Source organism: Monodelphis domestica, chromosome 1, assembly GCF_027887165.1.
Source record: "Monodelphis domestica isolate mMonDom1 chromosome 1, mMonDom1.pri, whole genome shotgun sequence".
NCBI classification, from domain to species: domain Eukaryota; kingdom Metazoa; phylum Chordata; class Mammalia; order Didelphimorphia; family Didelphidae; genus Monodelphis; species Monodelphis domestica.
The window spans coordinates 429,180,010-429,201,260 of NC_077227.1; the positions used below are offsets into that span (position 1 = coordinate 429,180,010).

The window sequence follows — 21,251 nt, forward strand, 5'->3', positions numbered from 1 at the left end:
GCAGCAGCAGTATTTTACTCTGATTGCAGTGTGTATTCCCAAGAAAGGTGGCCAGCAAGCATTGGATAAAGAAGTTAAAGTCTCTGGATTAAACAAACAGTCTCTCTGGGCTAGGTGTGCTCCCTCTTGTGTATATGAAATATTTAACAAGAACAAAGTAAAGAGACTTTTGTCCCAAGGGCAACTAGGAATGGATATCATTGATTGGAGTTTGGAGAGTCGGGGAAGGAATTTTAGAGAATCTGTGAAGGAATCTCTGGGGGATCAGTGATGGGAGCCTGGGGAAGGTCAGTTCTCTAACTCTTGCAGGGTTAGTAAGGAAAGGTCTCATGGTGGGACAACGAAGACTCTCAAGAGACCTTGAAAAGGTGGGCTGAGAAATCGGTGAGGGGGAGTCAAAGAAGGGAGGTCAATGAGGAGATTTCTGAGTCAATTACAGGGTCTTGGAGGATCTGTGGGATGATCACAGTGTATTCAGTGATAGAATCTTGAGTGGCCAAGTCTGTGTTTGTCTGTGTGTCTGTGACTGTGTGTGTGTGTGTGTGTGTGTGTGTGTGTGTGTGTGTGTGTGTGTGCCTGCTGATGCCCTAACGCAAGCCCTGAGGACACAAAAAGGGACTCAAGACAAGGCATGGGGAAACCCATTCATTACCTAGATCCAGAGCTGTGGCTTCTTGGGGTCTAACTTAGAAATGTTTTCTCAGTGGTTTAACAAGTCCCTTTGATGGAGAGAAGGTTCCCCTTTGCCCCCAGGTACCTTTTGGAATCTGGCCTTAACAACTAGAGCCTGGGTACTTGAGAGAAGAAGCATGTTATAGGGCAAAGAGAATAAACCTAGGAATCAGAGGACCAGAGTGACTCTATCATTACCAACTTGGGTGACCTTGGACCAGTCACTTCCTCTTTGAGGACCTCACTTGTCATCTATGAAACAAGGAAACGAGACAATCTTTTGGGTCCCTTCCAATGCTAATATTTTATGTTCTAAGGTCCCTCCAGCTCTAACATTCAAGGATCGGTGTATCTAAACTTCCTAAGTAGCAAACCTGGCCCTACAACCATTGGCAGGAGGGGTTTACCCAAAGTCACCTGTAGCCAGGGACATGACTTAAAACAAGCGACGATGAGTGGGAAGGCCCTTTCTGGAGCAGGACCAGCTTGGAAGTGTGGGTCCCTACAGCTCTCAGCTCCTGTTTGGGACTGAGCCATGAGAAATTGGGGTGGTTCCGAGAGAGAGAAGGCTTAGAGCCCAAGCCTTCCTAGCTGGGTGATTCTGGGCAAATCACTCCCCGTTTCCTCATCTGCTTCTTCACCTGCAAACCGTGGGACATGGAGGATCAGGCCATCTTGAAGCCATTCCCCAGTTCTAATTAAAGGCCCTCCCATCGCAAATATTCTCTTCTTCTTCTCTGAGTCTGTGGCAGGGCTCTGGCGGGGTCTCGGGGGTTAAATTGCCATCTCAGAGTGCTTGGGCACTTGGAAAGGTATTAAAGTGGAATTAGGCCCCTGCACAATCCGGCTCTTGTGTCCTCCTGGGCGGCGCTGAGTGGGGTTTCATTGTTAGCGGCAGCAGGGTTCTGAGTGAGTGAGACTCTATAGAGAGGAGGGCCTGGGCTCAGTCTGCCGCAAGCGACCCCCATAATCCGCCTTGTTTCTTGAAGGAGGATTTACTGGGGGCAGCTCCACTTGGGAACGGCGTCCGGCTGGCCGGAGGAGATTGTGGGGCCACCCTGGGGAGGGCCCGTTGCTATAGCAGGGAGTCAAGCCTGCACATTCCCTCCCACCCCGTGGAGAATAGGCTCCTTGGAAAGGAAAATCGGGGATTAATGCAGCCCACAATGGGAGACAGGAAGATGCACCCAGGAACAAATAGGAGTTACAGGCTCCCAAATAATGCCCAGTGACCAAGGGAGGAAACAGGGAGAATGAGAAGGAGGTGCTGAAGAGGTGGTTTATTTTCAACTAACAAAAGGCTGGGAGGGGGTTGGGAAGGAAGGCTGGAGTCTGGGAGGAAGCTAGCCTTGTCTTTGGGGGACTACTGGCTTAATTCAGGCCAAATCAATACAATTCAACAAACATGAAGTCAATACGCATTTATTAAGTGCTTACACTGTGCTTAAAAATTATATACCAGGTTGAGATTAGTAAAGCCTCTGCCCTCATAAGGCTTACGGTCTGGGGCAAAGAATAGCCCCCATTTCTATAACCCTTTAAGGTAAACCAAACGTTTTCCTCTCAACCATCCCGGAAGTTAAGTGATGTAAGAATGATTGATTGATCTCCTTTTGCAAAGGAGAAAGTCCAGGCCAAGGGAAGGGAAGGGAAGGTCACACAGATATCAAGTGCCAAAATAGGATTTGATCCCAGGTCCTCGATTCCAAATCTACTGTTCTTCCTATCGTGCCACAGTACCAGCAGACAAAAGGCAGCCCCCTAACTTCAGACAATAGTTCATTGCCTTCCTCCGAGCTCCCCTTCCTAGAACCCTCCCCCTGCCCCCTGCCGAGTTATACATGGGAGATGCTCCGAGACCAAACCAATGACACATTTTGTTTATAAAGTCTCCCCATTTTGTTTTATTCCCCATGTTTTTGCAATATAGATAACAGATGACACCCCGAGTATCTGCCACTGCGCAGCAATAACCCAGCAGAGCCTTTCGAGAAGTATTAATAATAGATTGTGTTGATGAGTTTGGAGAAAGTAGCAATAGACCCCCCACTGCAAGGACATTAGCACCACACGCCTAACAGAGCTTCCTTTGCAAATCAGTTGTTAAATTGGCTGCACTGATGGGTTGGCCACAATTGTCTCAGCCCCCACCACTGAACAGGCAAAGGCTTTAGAGTGCTTTACAGGAGTCCCAAATAAGGCCACCCCCCCCCAACACACACACACACACACACACACACACACACACACACACACACACACACAACCTCTGCTATGCTGTTCTTGATGACCAAGGGCGGATGAACCCAGCCAATGAACTCTTGCCCAAGGAGAATTCACGTGGCCTGAATCCCAGAGATATAGAAGAATTACTGTACGAATAGGCTAGGACATGGAGAAAGGGAGAAAAGAGGATGCAGCCTAGACAGCAGCAAGGGAAAATTTGATTTATTTTTTTTCCCACCTGAAGGCATATAGGCATAGAATGAAGTGCCTTTGAAATCTAGAATGTTAGGGAGGGTTTTTAGAATAGAGAATTTCCACATAGAGAATATAGCTTATTAGATCTGGAAAAGATCTAACAGACATTCTAGTTCAGTCCTTTGATTTTTACAGAAGAGGAAACTAAGTAAAAGGGATGCCACAGTGTATTCTAGGCTACCCTCTGCCCTGAGATCTCAGGGTTCCCAAGGACCATAGCAATGGCAACAGAATTAAATTTGATTCTAAAGGGAATTGAGAAATAAGTTATCCCTGTGACTTCCCCTTGAATCTGAGCAGATTCTCGAGAGGGACAGGAAGGATAGGAAAAAAAGGAAAAGCAGCTAAAGTAGAATACTATTTTTAAAGAATTGAAGTAAATGATGAATTTCAGTTTTGAAAATAAAGATGTAATTTCCCCCCCATCCAAATTCATGGATATCCTGAAATCCATCTACTAGGAGTCCATGGATCCTTGGTTAACTCCTGATCTAAAAAGGCAGGAAGAAATACAGAGAAGGAAGCAATAGGGTGAGAGAAATGGAAGGAAAGGGATAGATACAGCTAGAGGGAATTGGGAAAAGATGCTCCTGATAAAATTTGTGAATGACTCTTCAGGAGTAAAGATGGCATGAACACACCCTATTTTCTATAGTGGAAAGAACCTTGTATTTGGAAATCAGAAGATGTGGGTTCAAATCCCAGATTCACCATTTGCTTCCTCTGTAACCTTGGGCAATTTCCTTTCAGCTGCAAAGCGAAGAGATTGGTTTAGATTAATCTCTAAGATCCCTTCTTGCTCTAAATCCCAGGATTTAGACAGCAGGAATCTTCCCTAAATCTGTGTCCAAAGTCTCTTGCACATAGGTGTCTTCCATTTCTTTCAGGGCCCTATCGCTTGACCCTTCACAGATATCCTAGATGATAGCTTCCCCAGGTTTAAAATTCCTTTGTCCCCAGATTTGTCACTTCTATAGGCAGACACATAGGTGGATCCCTGACAGACACATCCCTTGCGGTCCTGCCTTCTGAGGGAGGGTACCCAGGTCCATGTCTACCAGTGCCTCACCCCATAGCTCCATTACCACCTTGGGCTCAGCCACGCACGGCTCTGGCTCAAATTACGACCTTGCCATTATGAATGCCATTGGTGCGCTTCACTCTGATGACAGTTTCTGGGCTCCAGAACAGATTAGGGGAAAATTACAGCCGTAATCTGTGCCGCACAATTGCGGGGCCATAAAGAGGGATGGGAGCGGGGAGGGAAGAGCGATGGCGTTCCCAAAGGTGGCGCACCGCCGAGCAGTGCCAGGGACTTGGTAAATGAAAAATTGTTTTAATTCTCTCCTAGCAGCAATAATTTGATTCTTCATAAATTTTTCCATCAAAGTGTGGTGAGGAACAGTGGCTGTAAAAATGCAGACATGTGACAGTGATAAAAGATAGGGGAGCAGAGTGGTCAGCTGAAAGGGGGGGCAGGAAAGGGAGGGGGCTGGAGGAGTGGGATCCCACAGGCTGGCCACAGCTTAGGAGATTCCAGCATCAGCCAGCATTTGCTGTGTTATAGTTTCATAAGTCTTAGAGCTGGAAGGGAGCTTGGGGTAGATTGTTAGAGCTGGAAGAGACCTTGGAGATCATCTAGCCCAGTCCCCCTCATTTAATAGAAGAAACTGAGACCCAAAGGAAGAGAAGTGACTTACCCAAAGCACATAGATGGCATCCCAACCAGGATTTATTCCAAGATCTGATTTCAAATCCTGTATTCTCTGCATTCCTAGGCCTTAATTCTTAGAGAGAGCATTATCTCTAAGAATAGAGATGGGGATTTCAAGTTCAAGACTGGCTTCTTACCCCCACTAGCCAAGACCAATGTCTAATATGGGTTGAGAGTTGCCTCCTTGGTCCCCAAATTTCAAGATGGTGCTGGATGGAGGCCCCACTTCCCCGCTAGGCTAGATGCTCTGGACTTTCACTCAGCCCCTTGCTAAACTCCCACAGCAGGACAAGTCAAGCCAAAGCCCTGGATTTGTGATCAGGAGACCAAGGTTCTAATTCTGACACATTTTTGCAGTGCAACCATGGGCATGAGTCACTTCACCTTTTCTGGCCTCAGGTTCCTCATCTGTAAAAAGAGAGAGTTGGACCAGATAATCTCTAAAGTCCCTTTCCTCTCTAAATCCTTTAATTGTCCCCAACCTCTGAGCTTAATTCAGCTCCACACTCTGAGCTGCACTTTCTGGAGCATCCATCCTCCTCTGAGTTTCATGTATGCATCCTCTCCCTTGTCCTGGCCTTGAGGTCGCCCTTGCTACTCAGGGAGGGGTCTAGAGGATATGCTAGGCATCTAGAGAGTTGGCTTTCTCTCCTCCTCCCCAGTGGTGCCTGAGGCCTAGGTCTTTGAGTCTCAAGCAGCCAGACTCAGTTCCCCTAAGTTCAGGGGAGCAGTTCCCAACCCTGCTCCCCCACAAATTCTCACAATCACACAGGTCATCTGTACCCAGAAATATGTGAATAGGCATACCTTTGAGTGTGTGTTGCATATGCAAACACACATGCACAGATCAACTCATGTGCATAATTAAATATAGAGATGCACACAGGCAGCCATGGGTTGGCACCTAACATGCACCCACGCACACACACATATATGCTTTGCTATAAGCATCTTGTAGACACATGATATAAGCTCATGTAGACACATGCACACACATTCATAGAAGCACCAGCATACTTTTATATTAAGCCACGGATGCCGGCTATCATAAATAACATTAAAAGTTCAGGTCAACCTGAGCATGGCAGCTGGAAGCCCAGTTGGTGGAGAGAAGCTAGCTCTGCTGGCAACTGGAAAAACTCATGCATCCTGGAGAGGGAATGGTGAAGGGGCTCTCCCTCCCCAGATATCCCAAGAGATAGGAGAGTTTCCTTTCCCTCCACAGGAAATGAGTGCTGCCTGCCTGCCCTCCTTCCATTGGCCCAGACTTGACTCTGTGTCCATCCATCTGCTCTTCCTTCCCTCTGCAGAGGAGGTGCTGATAACCCCTTGAATAGGAGATGCTGATAACCCCTAGAAATAGCCCCACAGCAACCGGGGAACAGGCTAAGGCACCTGCCCCATGACTGAAGGCTGGCCAGGCAAGGGCCAGGCTGAAGAGCTCCCCAGGTCCAGGTTGGCAAGCAGGCAATGTCTGTCACCCAGCACACTTGAAGCAGGGAGCTCTCCCTCTCGCTGCCTGCCCCGAGACAAGCCTTTGGTAAACAAACCCACCAGAACCAGGAGGCCCCAGATCTGCTCTCCTTAGTCAGTCTGTTGAGCAAACCCCTTGAACTGAACTTAATTCAAACAGCAAATTTTTCGGAAACAGCTTGGGCGCTTCCAGCTCGTAATAAATTAGTTGTAATAAAACAATTACAAACTGTTTGCCCACAAAGAGGCGGAAGCAGAGGGCCCTTTGGAAGCAGGAGGCAGGCACAGGATGAGAAGAAGCTGAGGTCCCAACAAACAACTAATAAGCCAGTCAGTGGAGAGAGGTGGGCACCCTGCAGAAGCCTGGCCTGGGGTCAAGGCAAGGGAGATGGAGATAACTGTCCTGGGGGGCAGCGTTAGTAATTAGGCTTCAAAGTCAATGCCAGATGTCTCCTCAAGGCAGAATGGCATCCATTGCTGGGAGCTCAGAGTCACTCATGGGACCATTTTTTAAATCACAGAAAGCTCCAGGTAAAACAACAGAGCCTCCCTGGCTACTCTTCTCTCTAGTATTAGTTGAACCTTCACTGATTCCCCTCTGCTCATTGGTCGAGGCAGGAGAGCTGGAATAGTCCTTGATTTCCATTTCCACTTCCAGGTCCACCATCTATTGCCATCACTCAGTCACCTTTCTTCCTTTGAGGTTCTGCTATTCCTGTCTACCACCCATGCAAAATCATGGTAGCTGTTGTCTCCTTCAGGTCTCTCCCCTTCCTTCCTCAACAAGTACTCATAATTTTTCTGCCCTCCCCAACTCTTGCTTTTGTACTAGACGACTTCCTATATATTGGCTCTCCCTCAAACACTCCCCTATTCAGTTCCTCAACCTCCTCACTTCTCATGAACTACTCATCCACCCCATCTCAGCCACACACAAAGACAGCCATATTCTCCATCTTGCCATAACCAAGTTTTGACAAGATCTGCTCATTTCACCTTTGCAGCATCTCTCAAATATACCCCCTTCTCTCCTCTGACCTTATTACCTATCTGGTGCAGGTCATCATTACCTCATACTGGATGATGACAATAGTTGGCCATTCTCAAGTCTCTCCCCACTCCAATCCAACTTTTCTTGTGATACTACTAAAGTGGTTTTCCTATAACACATTTGATCATGTCACTGCCCTACTCAATAAACTCCAGTAGCTCCCTATTGCTTCAGGGAGCCAATACAAAATGCTCTTTTGTAATTCAAGGCCCTTTTTATCCTAGCCCTCTTCTATCTTCCCAGGCTTCTTACACTTTACTCCTCAGCATGTACTCTCTGAGACAATGGCGCTGATCTCCTGGCTCTTCCATGAATGACATTCCCTACCTTTCCTCTCTGGGTATTTTCTCTGTCTGTACTCCATCCCTGGATTACTCTACCTTCTCCATTCTGACAACTGACTTCCCTGAGTTCTTTGAAGTTCCAACTAAAATCCCACCTTCTGTAGGAAGCCTTCCCCAAGGGCTCAATTCCCAGTGCTTTCCTTTTCCTCTTTATCCCATATATAGCTTATTTCATATACCTTATATTTGTTTATATGTTGTATAAGTATATATTGTGAACTCCTTTAGGACAGTCATGGTCCTTTGCCTCTTTTTTTTTTCTGAGCACTTAGGCACAGTGCGTGGTATATAGAAGGTACTTACTCAATTTTTATTGATTTTGTTAAATGACTGCCTATTAAGTTCCTACTGTGGATTAAGTCCTTTACAAATATTATCTCATTAAATTTTCCCAACAACTTTGGGAGGTAGGTGATATTATTATCCCCATTTTACAGTTGAAGAAACTGAGTCAGGTTAAATGACTTGCCCAGGGTCATATATCTAGTGCCTGAAATCAGATTTGAACTTGTCTTCCTAACTTCAGGCACAGTGCTCTATCCACTGCACCATGATGATATGGGTGGGTGGGTGAGTGGAGGAATTTCTCAGACCTTCTGTTAAGGGGCTCCCTTGGCCTGGGGCCACCTTCTCTTTTAAGCCTGCTGGTTCCTGTCTCACTCTTATAATGAAACATCCCCAGACAAGCTTGGAACAGTTGAAAAGAACTATTAAAACATAAGTTTTGTTGATATCTTTTGTTTTTGTATCGCGATCATTTCTAAATCTTTTCTCCTTCTTATCCTCAATATTTGACAAAGAAAAAGGCCTATCCATAATAACTACTCCTGACACTGTATGTACCATTCTCCCTTTGAGTGGTTGTACGCCTCTCTTCAAGAAAGGACGAGGCACAAACAATCACTTCTTTATGGGTGACTAGCGTCCTTGCTCTTGTCTCGGTCTTTCCTTTCATCTATCCTCTAAGCTCCTGCCTGAAGCTAAGGCAAGGGCATCTATCCACCCCTGATGCTTTGGAGATTTCAGGAGGTGGGGGATTCTTCTCATGTATCTCTCAGCTCACAGTGACTCTGGGGCAAGAACCTGGGGGCATCCTTGGGTCCCACCATCCAGTGAACAGAACTATGGAATGGGAGTCAGGAAAACTGAGTTGAATGAGGGGTTTGGATGATCTCTAATGTCCCTTCCAACTTTAATAACAGATGAGAGGGCCTGAGCTCAGGGAACAAAGCTCCTCTTATTTCTGGATCAGGACCCAAGAGGCCCAATGGGCAGACTCCTCAGACCGCCATAACTATTACATACATATATACAGATATGTGCCCATTGAGAGGTGGCCTCTGTAGAGATGGGGTTTGAAGAAGGGGGCTATAAGAGCAGACCCACCCTGTTCCCTTAGCAACCACCCCCATCCCCTGCAGCCAAGGGCTCTGTCCCACTTAACAGGGTGGAGAGATCCACCCTGTGTCTGAAGTCTTCTTGTCCCCCCTATCCCCCAACAGACTGTTTGCAGCCAAGTGCAGTGGCTGCATGGAGAAGATCGCACCCACGGAGTTCGTGATGCGGGCCCTAGAATGCGTGTACCATCTCAGCTGCTTCTGCTGCTGCGTGTGTGAGCGGCAGCTCCGCAAAGGCGATGAGTTCGTGCTCAAGGAGGGCCAACTGCTCTGCAAGAGTGACTACGAGAAGGAGAAAGACTTGCTCAGCTCTGTGAGCCCAGATGAGTCAGACTCTGGTGAGTGCCCCTGCATCCCACTTCTGGGAAGAGCCATGGGCTGATGGGGGCGGGTTGGGGGGGTGAAGAGAATCAAGTGGCAAGGAGAGCATCCGTCTTGGGAGGAGGCAGGACAGGAGGAACACTCCAGAGCCCAATGCATGGGAGACTTTGGACTTTCCAGGGCTGCTGCCCTGTGCCCCAGCCTGGTCCTCTCAAACCCAATGGCTCAGTCTCTTCTTGGGCCACATCCCTAGGAGGGCTCCTCCAAGGCAGGGAGCTACAGGCCTTGGCTAGCCCCTTCAGAGCATCAGGACCTGCCCTCTGTGATGGAACAGAAGCTTTTTCTCCCTGATAAATGTATCTGATTCCCCAGTCTCACAATCTCATGATGCCCGAAGAGAGTCGTATGGCCCTTGGTATAGCACTGCAGGTTCTGTGACAGTTCAATAGTCAATTCTTATTGTTGTTCAGTCATGCCTGACTCTGACTGAACAACAATGTATATATATATATATATATATATATATATATATATATATATATATATATATATATATATATATATATATTATAGATCATAGCATGCCATGACTGCCCATGGGGTTTTCTCTGGAGTGCTTTGCCATTTCCTTCTCTAAGTCAGTCCCTACTGGTGAGTTAATGATGGTCTTGGAAGAGAAAGGACTTCTCTGTCTTCTGGTCAGAGGCTCAACCATTCTGAGGCCTATCACTGGCCAGGGAAGAGCAGAGAGTTTACTGCCTCTCAGGGCAACTGACTCTAAGGCTGGTTCCCCTAACTTCTCCCTTAGTCAGATCACATTTAGAATATGGTGTCCATTTGGGTGCAACACATTTTTGGAAGAGCCTTGACAGAGTGAAACAGCAATCTGGATGTGGTTGCACCCCCCTCTCAATAGGTTGACAGAACAGGTAATATTTTGTCTAGGTAAGGAGAAATATCTTTGCTACCTTTAAGTATTTTGGGGTCTGTCAGGGAAATGAGCACCTTTATAAAGAGAAAGATTTCACTTAACATTAAGAACATTCTAATAATCAGAGCTGCCCAACATTAAACCTGGCTTTATCGTGTAGTACTAACTTCCCTGGAAGCCAAGATCTTTACATTTGTAGGATTTTAATTCATATCCAACACTCCAAGAATTATATTTTATAAAGTTTATTAATAATCACTTGAAGTAGAAGGAATAAAAGGGAAATAGAAGTAAAAAAAGCCAATTACCTAACAAAATTAAGACCACATGACTAAATTCTCCTTGCCTGTTTAAAAGGCCCACTCCACCAAAGCTGCAACAAGAAGAGAAGAAAGAGTGAGAGGTGGAGCTACACAAAATTTATGTCCTCCCTACATCAGCATGTAATGTGAGAAGGAGAATGGGATGCTGGGAATAGTAGTATCAGGGTATAGAAATTCTAATTACACACATTTCACTTCAGTGGGACACTAGAGGGCACCTGTACCAGTTGGGGAAAGGGAAATTGAAGGGACTTTGGATTAGAGACCCTAAGGAGCTCTTCCACCTTGAGGGTCTGAGGCTAGTGGAGGAGACATAGAGATAGTGGGAAGAAAATCAAGAGTTGAACATAAGATGAGTACAGACTAACATGAGACACAATGTTCTTTAGGAGTTCAGAGTAAGTAAAGAAGTGACCAGGGAGCAGCTAGGTAGCTCAGTAGACTGAGAGTCAGGCCTAGATATAGGAGGTCCTGGGTTCAAATCTGACCGTAAACACTTCCTAGCTGAATGACCCTGGGCAAGTCACTTAACCCCCATGACCCAGCCCTTACTGCTCTTCTGCCTTAGAATCAATACACAGTATTGACTCCAAGATGGAAGGGTTAAAAAAAAAAAGAAGTGACCAGAGGGAGGGCTAATCTAAGATTTCCTGAAAGAAGTGGACCTGAACCCTCTATTTAAATCATTTGAGGAATACACTATGGCAAGTCACAGGACATTAACATCAGAGGTTCATAAGTGGGCAGAGAGCAACATCAAAGAGTAGGAGAAACCCTGAGTCAACCCAAATGCCCTGGGAGGGGGGTACAGGAGAAGAGGTAAATCCTATATATTAAAAGGGAGAGGGGAGCAGAAACTTCCTGGGCCTATTTTTCTAACCGAGCTACTTGAAAGAGCAAGCATATTAGCTCAAGACCCAGCCTGGTGACTTACTTAGTTATTTCTCTGGACCTCAATGTCCTCATCTGTAAAATGAGCTGGAGAAGGAAATAACAACCCCCTCCAATATCTTTTACCAAGAAAACCCCAAATGGGGCCACAAAGAGTTAGACGTGACTGAAAAACGACACAACAGCAGCACACAACCTCTATGGTCACTCGCCGATAAAACCTAAGCCTTAGGCTGAGTCTCAGATCTGCTGTTTACTATCTGTGTCGATTTAGTGAAGGGCCTCAGTTTCCTCTGTAAAATTGGGATAATACATTTGTGTCCCAACCTCCCAGAGTTGTTGTGAAGATCAAGTGAGGTCATGGATGTGAAGCACTCTGTAAACTGTAAAGCGCTATATAAATGTCAATGATTCGATCGTTGTTGGGTTGATCATATTAATCCCTGGATCCAGAACCTGGCCAGGACTGGCCATACTGCTACAGCCCCAGAAGGAAGCCAGGAAACAGAGAGGCTCATTCACGCATCCCCATCCTCTTACATCTAGGCTCTATATTCCTTAAGGTTTTTTTTTCTGTGGGACCATAGAAGATCAGTAATAAAATCTCTTTCTTGAGATTTTCCAAGCACTTTGCTCACAACCGCCTTGCGAGGAGGCAAGCCTTCGTTTTACAGACGAGTTATGGCGCTTCCAAGAGGGATTATGACTGGTCAACAAGTCATTCATCTAGGAAGCATCCAGTGCCAAGACCCAAACCTGTATTTTCTGACACTGAGCCTAGTGTTCTGTTCACTAAACCATATCTGTATCCATGTCTTGTGTGTATGTGGGTGCATGTCCTTCTTCTGGACTATGAACACCACGTGGATAAGAAGTGTCTCATCTCCACTCTTTATTTCCCACTGAAGGAACACAAGTTTCTGTATATGGCAGGCATTTAATACTTCCATTGAATTGAATTGAAATGAAATGAAATGAATAGCACATGGAATTAGGAGCAGCAAGGTGGAGTGGTGGATAGAACCCAAGGTCTGGAGTCAGGAAGACTCAGTTATCTTCTGGAGTTCAAATCCAGCATCTAACACTTTAGCTATTTGGCCTTGCCCAAGTCACGTACCCCTTAGTTTTCTTATCTGTAAAATGAGCTGGAAAAGGAAATAGAAATCCACTCTAGTGTCTTTGCCAAGAAAAGCCCCCAAAGGGTCATGAAGACTTGGATATGGCGGAAGATGGCTAAACCACACCACAAGCAGAGGTTCCATATGTGATTATGGATCATCTTCTAATCTAGAACCCAGACCTCTAGCCATAAGGTTCTTCTCCTTGCCCCACTAGGACTCTGGCTATAGGAATGTAATTATACCTTCTTTCACCAAATATGTACTGAGTGCCTACTATGTGCAAGGTGTTAAGCCAGGCTAAGCAGCATGCATTGCAAAAAAAAAAAACCACTCCCATAATAAACAAAAATAAGCCTAAAGTTATAAATAGCACTTAGGGGTTTTAACTATATATATGCACACACACATATAGTTTTTAACTATAGCAATTTAAGGTTTTTAAAATGCTTTCCTTGCAGCAGCCATTTGAGGTAAGCAGTATGAGAATTATTATTCCCATTTTATAGATGAGGAAGTTGAAGTTCCAAAAGGGAAAAGGGCTGGCCCAAGATTAGGAGGTTAGAAAAGTTGGAAACAAAATCTGAATTTATCTTGGGACTTCAGGCCAAGCGCTCTTCACATTACAGCATGGTGCCTTTGTGTGCAGAAGCGTGTTTATCTATGTGAGAACATGGGCATGAATGTTTTATTTATAAAGATGTGAAACATGGGTGGGGATGTGAGTGTTTTATGTATGTGCATGGAGGTACAAGTGTATGTCTTTTGGTTGCATTAGAACGTGTTCCTGTCATTATTTGTGGCTGGAGGAACCTGGACAATGTCCTTGTATGCAGACCTATGTGTTTGGGTTCCATTGACTAGGTGAGATCCTTGCTCTCTCACCCACCATATGTGGTCACTTGTTGAGTCTTGTTTGTTTTGTCTCCACACTGTCTCCAACATTGTCTCCTCTAACTTATACAGGCATTACCCTGGCTCAATATTCCATTTCCCATCTCAATACCTTTGCCCAGGCTGCCCCCCCATGCCTGGATTGCAATTGATATTATAGCTCTCACAAACCCACTTCCATATTGGTCACTGTTGTAAAAGCAAAGTCATACATAATCAAATCCTCAAAATAAAACCATAAATGTGTGATATGAAAGACGACTCCAAGAGTGCTTCCTCTGGAGGTGGATGGCATTCCCCATCATAAGTCTTTCAAGATTGTCCCAGATCCTTGTATTGCTGGGTGTAGCCACGTTTTCACAGATAATCATCATCCAATATTGCTGTTACTGTGTACAATGTTTTCCAAGTTCTGCTTGTCTCATGCTGCATCAGTTCCCTCAAATCTTTCCAGCTTTTTCTGAAATCAGAATCTTTAAGAGCAAGAATTATTAAATTGTTTTGTTTTCTCATCCCAGTACCCAGCAAGTTTAATAAATGTTTGTCCAGCTGCATTTGCTGGGAGTGCAGAGATGAGGAACATGTATTTTAAAGTGGGTTTTTGCTTGGGATGTCCCACAGCTCTTACTTAGTTCATTACAATTCTCCATCCCTCTTCCTCAATGCCAGGTTACATTTCTCATTTTCTTTTTTAAGCCACTCTCCCATCTCTATCTTTTGGAAATCAGCCCCGAAGATGTTCTCCATTGTCACCATGTAATAAAATAAATACACCAACTTCACTCTTCTCATTGAGGGTATCACTACCAGCCCAGTCACAAATGCTCTTCCATCACAATCACTCCCCCCTTGACAAATCCTATCAATTCTACCACCACAATATCAGTCTCCTTCCCTCCCCTCAGGCTGCTACCACACTAGTTTAGGCCCTCGTCAAGTCTCACTTGGGCTATCTTAATCCATTCCTAAGTGAGCAATCAAACTCTAGTCTCTTCCCTCCAATACATTCTACTAGATGCTGCTGGAATCATTTCCCTAGGCTTGACCATGTCACTCTTCTGCTCACACATCTTTAGCATCATCCTAATCGAATCATAGCTCTCTAGAACTGAAAGAAACCTTAGAAGTCATCTCATCCAACCCGCTCATTTTCCAGAAAAGGAGCCTGAGGTCCAGAAAGATCACAGGTTACATAGGAAGGAGATGAAAACTCAGTTCCTAATTCAGGACTCTTTCCATTAGAGGGGAAAATGAAACCTCCTTAATTCAACATTCAGGGTCCTTCATAATTTGTTCCTACCTGCTTTGCCCATTTTCCCTTCTACTGTTTGCCTTCATGCACTCTCCGTTCCAGTCATGTTGGACTATTGTCTGTCCCCCTCATTTTCTCACATCTTTGACTTTGCTCATATTGTTCCCTCTACCCCAAATCTCTGTCTGACCTCTCTTCCCTTAAGTGCTTAGCTCAGACTTATCACCTTCTCCATGAAACATAGCATTTAGCACAGTGCCCAGCATATAAGCACTTAATAAATGTTTAATGATTGATTGAAACTTGCTCTGATATCCCCAGGTGGAAATTTTTGTGTATGAGTATATGTTTGAGTTTCTATATTGCTCTGTGTTCAAATTACGTGTGGATGAGGGATAGTCAGTCAATAGACATTTATTAAACATCTACTACGTGCCAGGCAGGGCAATGAGGTGCTTCAACAGATAGAACATCAGGCCTGAAGTCCGGAAGACCTCTAATTTAAATCTGGCCTCAAGCACTTGATAGCTGTGTGACCCTGGGCAAGTCCCCTAACCCTGTTTGCCTCAGTTTCCTCATCTGTAAAATGAGCTAGAGAAGGAAATGGCAAACCATTCCAGTATCTTTGCCCAGAAAACCCCAAATTGGGTCATAAAGAGTAGAACACTATTGGAATTACTAAACAACAACACGTGGCAGGTACCATGCTAAGAACTGAGGATAGAAATATGTGGGGGAAAAAAGTCAGACCCTGCCCTCGAGAAGCTTACTGCCGAATGAGGCAAGACAAAACACAAAATGGCTCAAACTGGGGGTGAGGATGGGAAAGGAGACGGTCCTGGATGGTGGATCACGGGGAGAAGTCTCACAATTATACAGCCAGGTGAGGAATGAGAAGATTCTGAACTGTGCCTTCTCCTAAATGGAGGCTTGGAATTCATAGCCCCACACTCCACTTAGAGGCAAGAGGTCATGATGAGGGAGAGTATAGCAAGGACCTAAGAATCAGGATGAGGAGGCTTTCCTAATAATGGAGCTTCCTGGGCCATGGTGGGAAGGTGAGAGAAGTCCCACAGTAGGGCAGCCAGCTGAGCAACGTAGGACAGTATAAATGTGTACATTAAACGTATGTGCATGTAGGAGGATTATGAATATGCATTGTATAAATTTATGTATTGTGATACAGTAAGTTATAGATGATAGACATGCATATGATCTATGTGAGCAGAGAGTTTCTGATTAAATCATAGGGCCTTGAAGCACTGCCATTATTTGTGTAAATGAATTTCTATTTATCTGAGCGTTTCTTGCCTATCAATCATCCATTCCTCTAGAACCCTCACAGAAGCCCTTGTCATTTCCCCTTTGGATATTTCAGTCTCTGACCCTGGTATTGGGGTGAAGAGGGGCTGGATGTAGCCCTTTATTGGGAAAGGGGAGACAGACCGATGTAGTAGGAAGAGTCTTGGTCCCGAGTTTAAGTTCTGCCCATGACATTTCATAGCTGAATGACTATGGACAAACCACATCCTCTCTCTGAACCTCAGTTTTCCCATCTGTAAAGTGAGGTTAATAATGCTTCTACTTGGTGGTTGTGAGGCACTATAGAAATGGGAACTAGAGTTATTTTTTCTACTTAAATTTTTTTTTTAACTTTCCCTCATCCCCATCCCAGAAGGAGAAATAAACTCAAATAGAAGAAGCACATCAGCCAATATGAGCCACTGGCCGAGGCGACCAGGGAATTGACTCTGAAGCTATGTCTAGGATGATGGTGGCTTATTAGAATGAGGTTTTGCCAGCATCTTGATTTTTCTACTCCTTAGTGGCCCCAAAGGTCCCTAATCATGTTCTCAATGTGTTGTCCATAGTGAAAAGTGATGAGGAAGATGGCGATGTGAAGCCAGCCAAAGGCCAGGGCGGCCAGGGCAAAGGTAGTGATGATGGGAAGGACCCCAGGAGACCGAAGCGGCCCAGGACCATCCTCACCACACAGCAGAGGAGAGCATTCAAGGCTTCCTTTGAGGTTTCCTCCAAGCCCTGTCGAAAGGTGAGTCCTCTCAGGTACCTCTGCTTGACCACTAACAGAGATTGCTTCTTTCTTCCTATTCATGCTCCCTCTCCTCCTGAGCTGGGAGAAATCGGGGTATTTACTACCCTGATCCATCCTCTCCAAGCCACCTTCTAAGGATCCCTGTGTTCCTGGGGCAGAAGGGGCCTGGAAGTTGGCTCTTTCTTGCTGACCAATCAAGGTGAGGTCATTCTGGATTTGAGGTCAGAAGCCCTGGGTTTGAATCCTGATTCAGCCATACCAGTTGTGTGATTCTAGTTTGGCAAGGCCAAAACTTAGAATAGGCAGCCTGAGATAAGAATGTCTTCTCATTCTTGGAGATCTTTAGAGGCTGAATGGCCACTTATAAGAAATATTAAAGAGAAGATTCTTGCTGAGTTATGGGTTGAACAAGATGCTCCCTCAGCAAGAATCTGGGGGTATTTAGTCAAGAAAAGAGGAAATGATATCAGCATCTTCAAATATTTGAGACTTTTTTATGGAGAAGAGGGATTCAATTTGTTTTGTTTGTTCCAAGAGGGTAGAACTAGAACTAATGAGTGGAGGCTAAAGGGAGGAAGATTTAGGCTTGACCTAAGGAAGTACTTCCTGTCGATTAGAGCGATCCAAAAGTGACTTTATAGAAATGAAAGCTGGTATTCGTAGGTCACGAGATGCATGCCTCCAACTAGGACGATATTCCACTTGATAGGGGGATTGAAGTCCTGGGTGCCTTCCTAAGGCTATTTTTCTAGATGGCTTCCTGGCTCTTTCCAGATGAAGATTTATTTCTAGTGAGAGAAGCTGAGTCAGCTTGAGACCATTCTTGGAAGTAAAGCATAGCTTGGGGGTGGGGGATAGAGGGAGCTGACTGGTGCCTCTTCTCTCCCTGAGCAGGTCAGAGAGACCCTCGCTGCTGAAACAGGGCTCAGCGTCCGTGTGGTCCAGGTCTGGTTCCAGAACCAGAGAGCCAAGGTGAGTGAACGACCACTTCATTTTTGCTTCTCACTTCCCTTCCCACCTCTCCCTTATTGTTCTACCTACTCCTTCTCCAACAGCCAGGACCAGTGGGGAGATGGGGAGGGCTGCATCTCCACTGACATGGCCTATCTTCTCCTTGTGCAGATGAAGAAGCTGGCCAGGAGGCACCAGCAGCAGCAGGAGCAGCAGAACTCTCAGCGGCTGGGGCAAGGTATGTGTGTGAAGGGTAGGGCTTCTCAGTGAGGTAGCAGTAAGGCCATGTCAAGTCAGGCAAAGGCTCTTCTGTTGGGAAAAAAGACAGAGGCTGAGAGGTGGCATGATCAGAGTATATATAAATATAATTATATATTTATATTAACATATAAATATATTTATATAGATGTAAATTTATATAAATATATTTATATACATAAATATATATAGTTTCCCTGAACCTCACTCAGTCCCTAGAAATAAGAGGACCAACTGCAGATCAGTTCTGTCCAGTCTACGGTGTTCGCCTGGAAGACAATATTAGGAAGCTTAAAAAGGGAAGTCAGCCTCCTGAATAGGGGGTTACAAGGCTGCCTCTTAAAGAGTGTTAAGGGTGTTTGGGGCCCAGCCCTGACTCCAAAAGTGAACATAAGATCTAAGGACTTAGTGTTGGAAGGAATGCTAGAGAACATATAATCCAGGGACTCTTAACCCAGGGCCTATGAACTTGTTTTAAAAAATATTTTCAAAACTGTTTCAATATTGTTTCTCTTGTAATCCTATGCATTTGATTTTATGCATTTCAAAACATTATTAGAAGGAGGGGGTCCACAGGTTTTATCAGACTGACACACGAAAAAGGTTAAGAATCCATGAGCTCATCCACCACCACTCCCTTGTTTTATATTTGAAGAAAATGGGGCCCATAGAAGGAAAATGGTCCCATGGCTAGTAAGTAGCAATGCTAGAATTTAAGCCCAGACTTTCAGAATTCAAACTTGAAGCTCTTTCCTTTCTTGATCATGCCTCTGGAAGCCAGATTGGCTAGGATGGATATTTTGGTGTTCTCTGGTAGGAGGACAGGAGAGGTTTATAGAGTGTGGTCCACACTATCAAGGTTTGAAGGGTGGGCTAAATCTGATAAGGTGAATTTATTTATTTATCATTTTTTTAAACCCTTACCTTCTGTCTTGGAATAAATACTGTGTATTGGTTCCAAAGCAGAAGAGTGGTAAGGGCTAGGCAATGGGGGTCAAGTGACTTGTCCAGGGTCACACAGCTGGGAAGTGTCTGAGGCCACATTTGAACCTAGGATCTCCCGTCTCTGGACCTGGCTCTCAATCCAGTGAGCCACCCAGCTGCCCCCTGATAAGGTGAATTTAATCAGGAACAAGATCAAATCCTACACTTGGGTTCAAGTAATGGACTACCTAAGTATAGGATGGAGTGGGTGGGTGGGAGAGATAGATGGGTAACATTTTCCTTGGAAAAAGATTTGGGAGTTTTAATGAACTTCAAGCTTACTATGAGCCAATGGTATGAAATGGCAGCCAACAAAGCTTCTGGGACAGGCTGCTGGGATGGTAATGTCAAGGAGGGAAAGGCAAGTCTTCTATCCTGATTAAGCCACATCTGGAGTATTATGTTTGATGAGGAGCGCCACATTTTAGAGAGGACACTGTCATTTAGTGTGTGTTCAGAAGAGTTTAATGGGGACTGGAGATTATACCATATGAAAATTAGTTAATGGGAGATATTAGGCCTAGAGAAGAAAAGACTTACAAAGAACATTAAAGCTGTCTCCTTTAATTAGCTGAAGGGTTTTTCAAATGAAAGAGGGATTCAGCTGCTGCTTGAGCAAAACTAGGACCAGCAGGAAAAAATGGTAGAGTTCCATGTCAGGAAAAACTACCACCTAGAATTATTCAGATGCTGCCTTGGGACCTAATGAGTTCTCCATCTCTGAGAAGTCTTTGAGTGAAGGCTACCTAAGATCTTTGTCTGAGAGGACGTAGAGGGAGAGCATTTATGTTCTGGCACAGATTTGGCTAATAAATGCCTTCTCAGATGCCTTTCATCTCTGAGATTCTCTGGCTCCAAGGCTGAGGCACAGGCAACTTCTTCCCTGAAGCTCTTGTCTGAGGTGGGCTTTGTTGGACTGCTCCCATGTGCAAAGAGAGTGATCAGGAATGGTGATCTTGGTTCTCCCTGAAGTATATCTCTGAGACAGAGTTCTGGGAGCAGAATCTCAGCTATCAATCAATTAAAAAATTAGCAAATGCCAAATATGTATCAAGCATTATACTAAATGCTGGAAATATGAAAGCAAAAGTGAAATGGTCCCTGCCCCTCAAGGAGCTTTCAATTTATTTAAATCCCTGAGAATTCTTCTCTGATTTCTCATTGACATGGAGTTTCACTGTCTCTGCCTTGCACCAGTGGTTCTTCCACGGGGCCTTGAGTATATGTTGAGTGCAGTGAAGAACCTTCTCATTTCCCTACAGAGGTCCTGTCGAACCGAATGGAAGGAATGATGGCATCATACACACCACTGGCCCCACCCCAACAGCCCATTGTCGCCATGGAACAGAGTACCTACGGTAGCAGTGACCCTTTCCAGCAGGGTCTCACGCCTCCTCAAATGCCAGGTGACCACATGAACCCCTATGGTAAGCCACCAGCCCCACTGCCCTGTGGCCCCAGGGTACCCCAGTCCCCCATAGGGTCCCAGGCCCCATGGCCCCTGTCCTGCATATCCTGAGCTCCTGGGCCCCCACCAGGGCCCAAGTCCCTAGTCTCCCTTGGAGCTTCTCAGCCCCATGTCCCTACCCTCTTCATTCCTCTGACCTCCCCATTAGGGCTCTCAGGCTCCATGTTTTCTAGCATCTAGAAATGGCCCCCTGGCCCCTTTCTTCTGTGCCCTTCTGGACTAAGCCCTTAAGGCTCTGGGCCCCCATGTCCCTTCTGCCTTGAGCCCCCAGAGAGAGCCCTCTCTCTGGAACATGTTTGGAGACTATCTCAATTGCAGCTTTTACAAGATGGGCTGCTAGTACTAGTTTCTGTAGCATTGTCCATCATCCTAAACTGCTCTGTGGAGATGGCATTCAGGAGAAGTGTTCTCCTCCTCCCCCGACCCCCAGCATCACATCTCAAATATTACCTAGGAGCAAAATTTAGGAAGTGCCAGGGGTCCAGCTCCTCCTACCTTTTCCCCTACCCCAATTCCTACCAGAAACCAAGCCATTCCAACTCAACAGTAAGTGAGGCAGACCTAGTTCCTCTATTCATGATAGCAGTAAAGGAAATCAGGATTGGCCTTGCTCCTCACCCAATCTGTGCCCTTGCACAGGCTTCCCTGACAGGCTCTGGGGGCTTCCTTGGGGCT

At 45.4% G+C, this 21,251-nt stretch overlaps 1 protein-coding gene across 2 annotated transcripts in view; it reads left to right on the forward strand.

The window, feature by feature from the left end:
* LMX1B (LIM homeobox transcription factor 1 beta) overlaps nt 1-21,251 on the forward strand; it is a 196,147-nt gene that overhangs the window by 166,550 nt on the left and 8,346 nt on the right. The window contains exons 4-8 of one of the 2 annotated variants that reach the window (XM_003339583.4): nt 9,238-9,470; nt 16,734-16,912; nt 17,810-17,887; nt 18,038-18,104; nt 20,371-20,535. In XM_003339583.4, coding sequence (XP_003339631.1) covers nt 9,238-9,470; nt 16,734-16,912; nt 17,810-17,887; nt 18,038-18,104; nt 20,371-20,535 — 722 coding nt within the window. The remainder of the gene's footprint in view (nt 1-9,237; nt 9,471-16,733; nt 16,913-17,809; nt 17,888-18,037; nt 18,105-20,370; nt 20,536-21,251) is intronic. The other variant, XM_001366100.5, reaches the window with a different exon arrangement.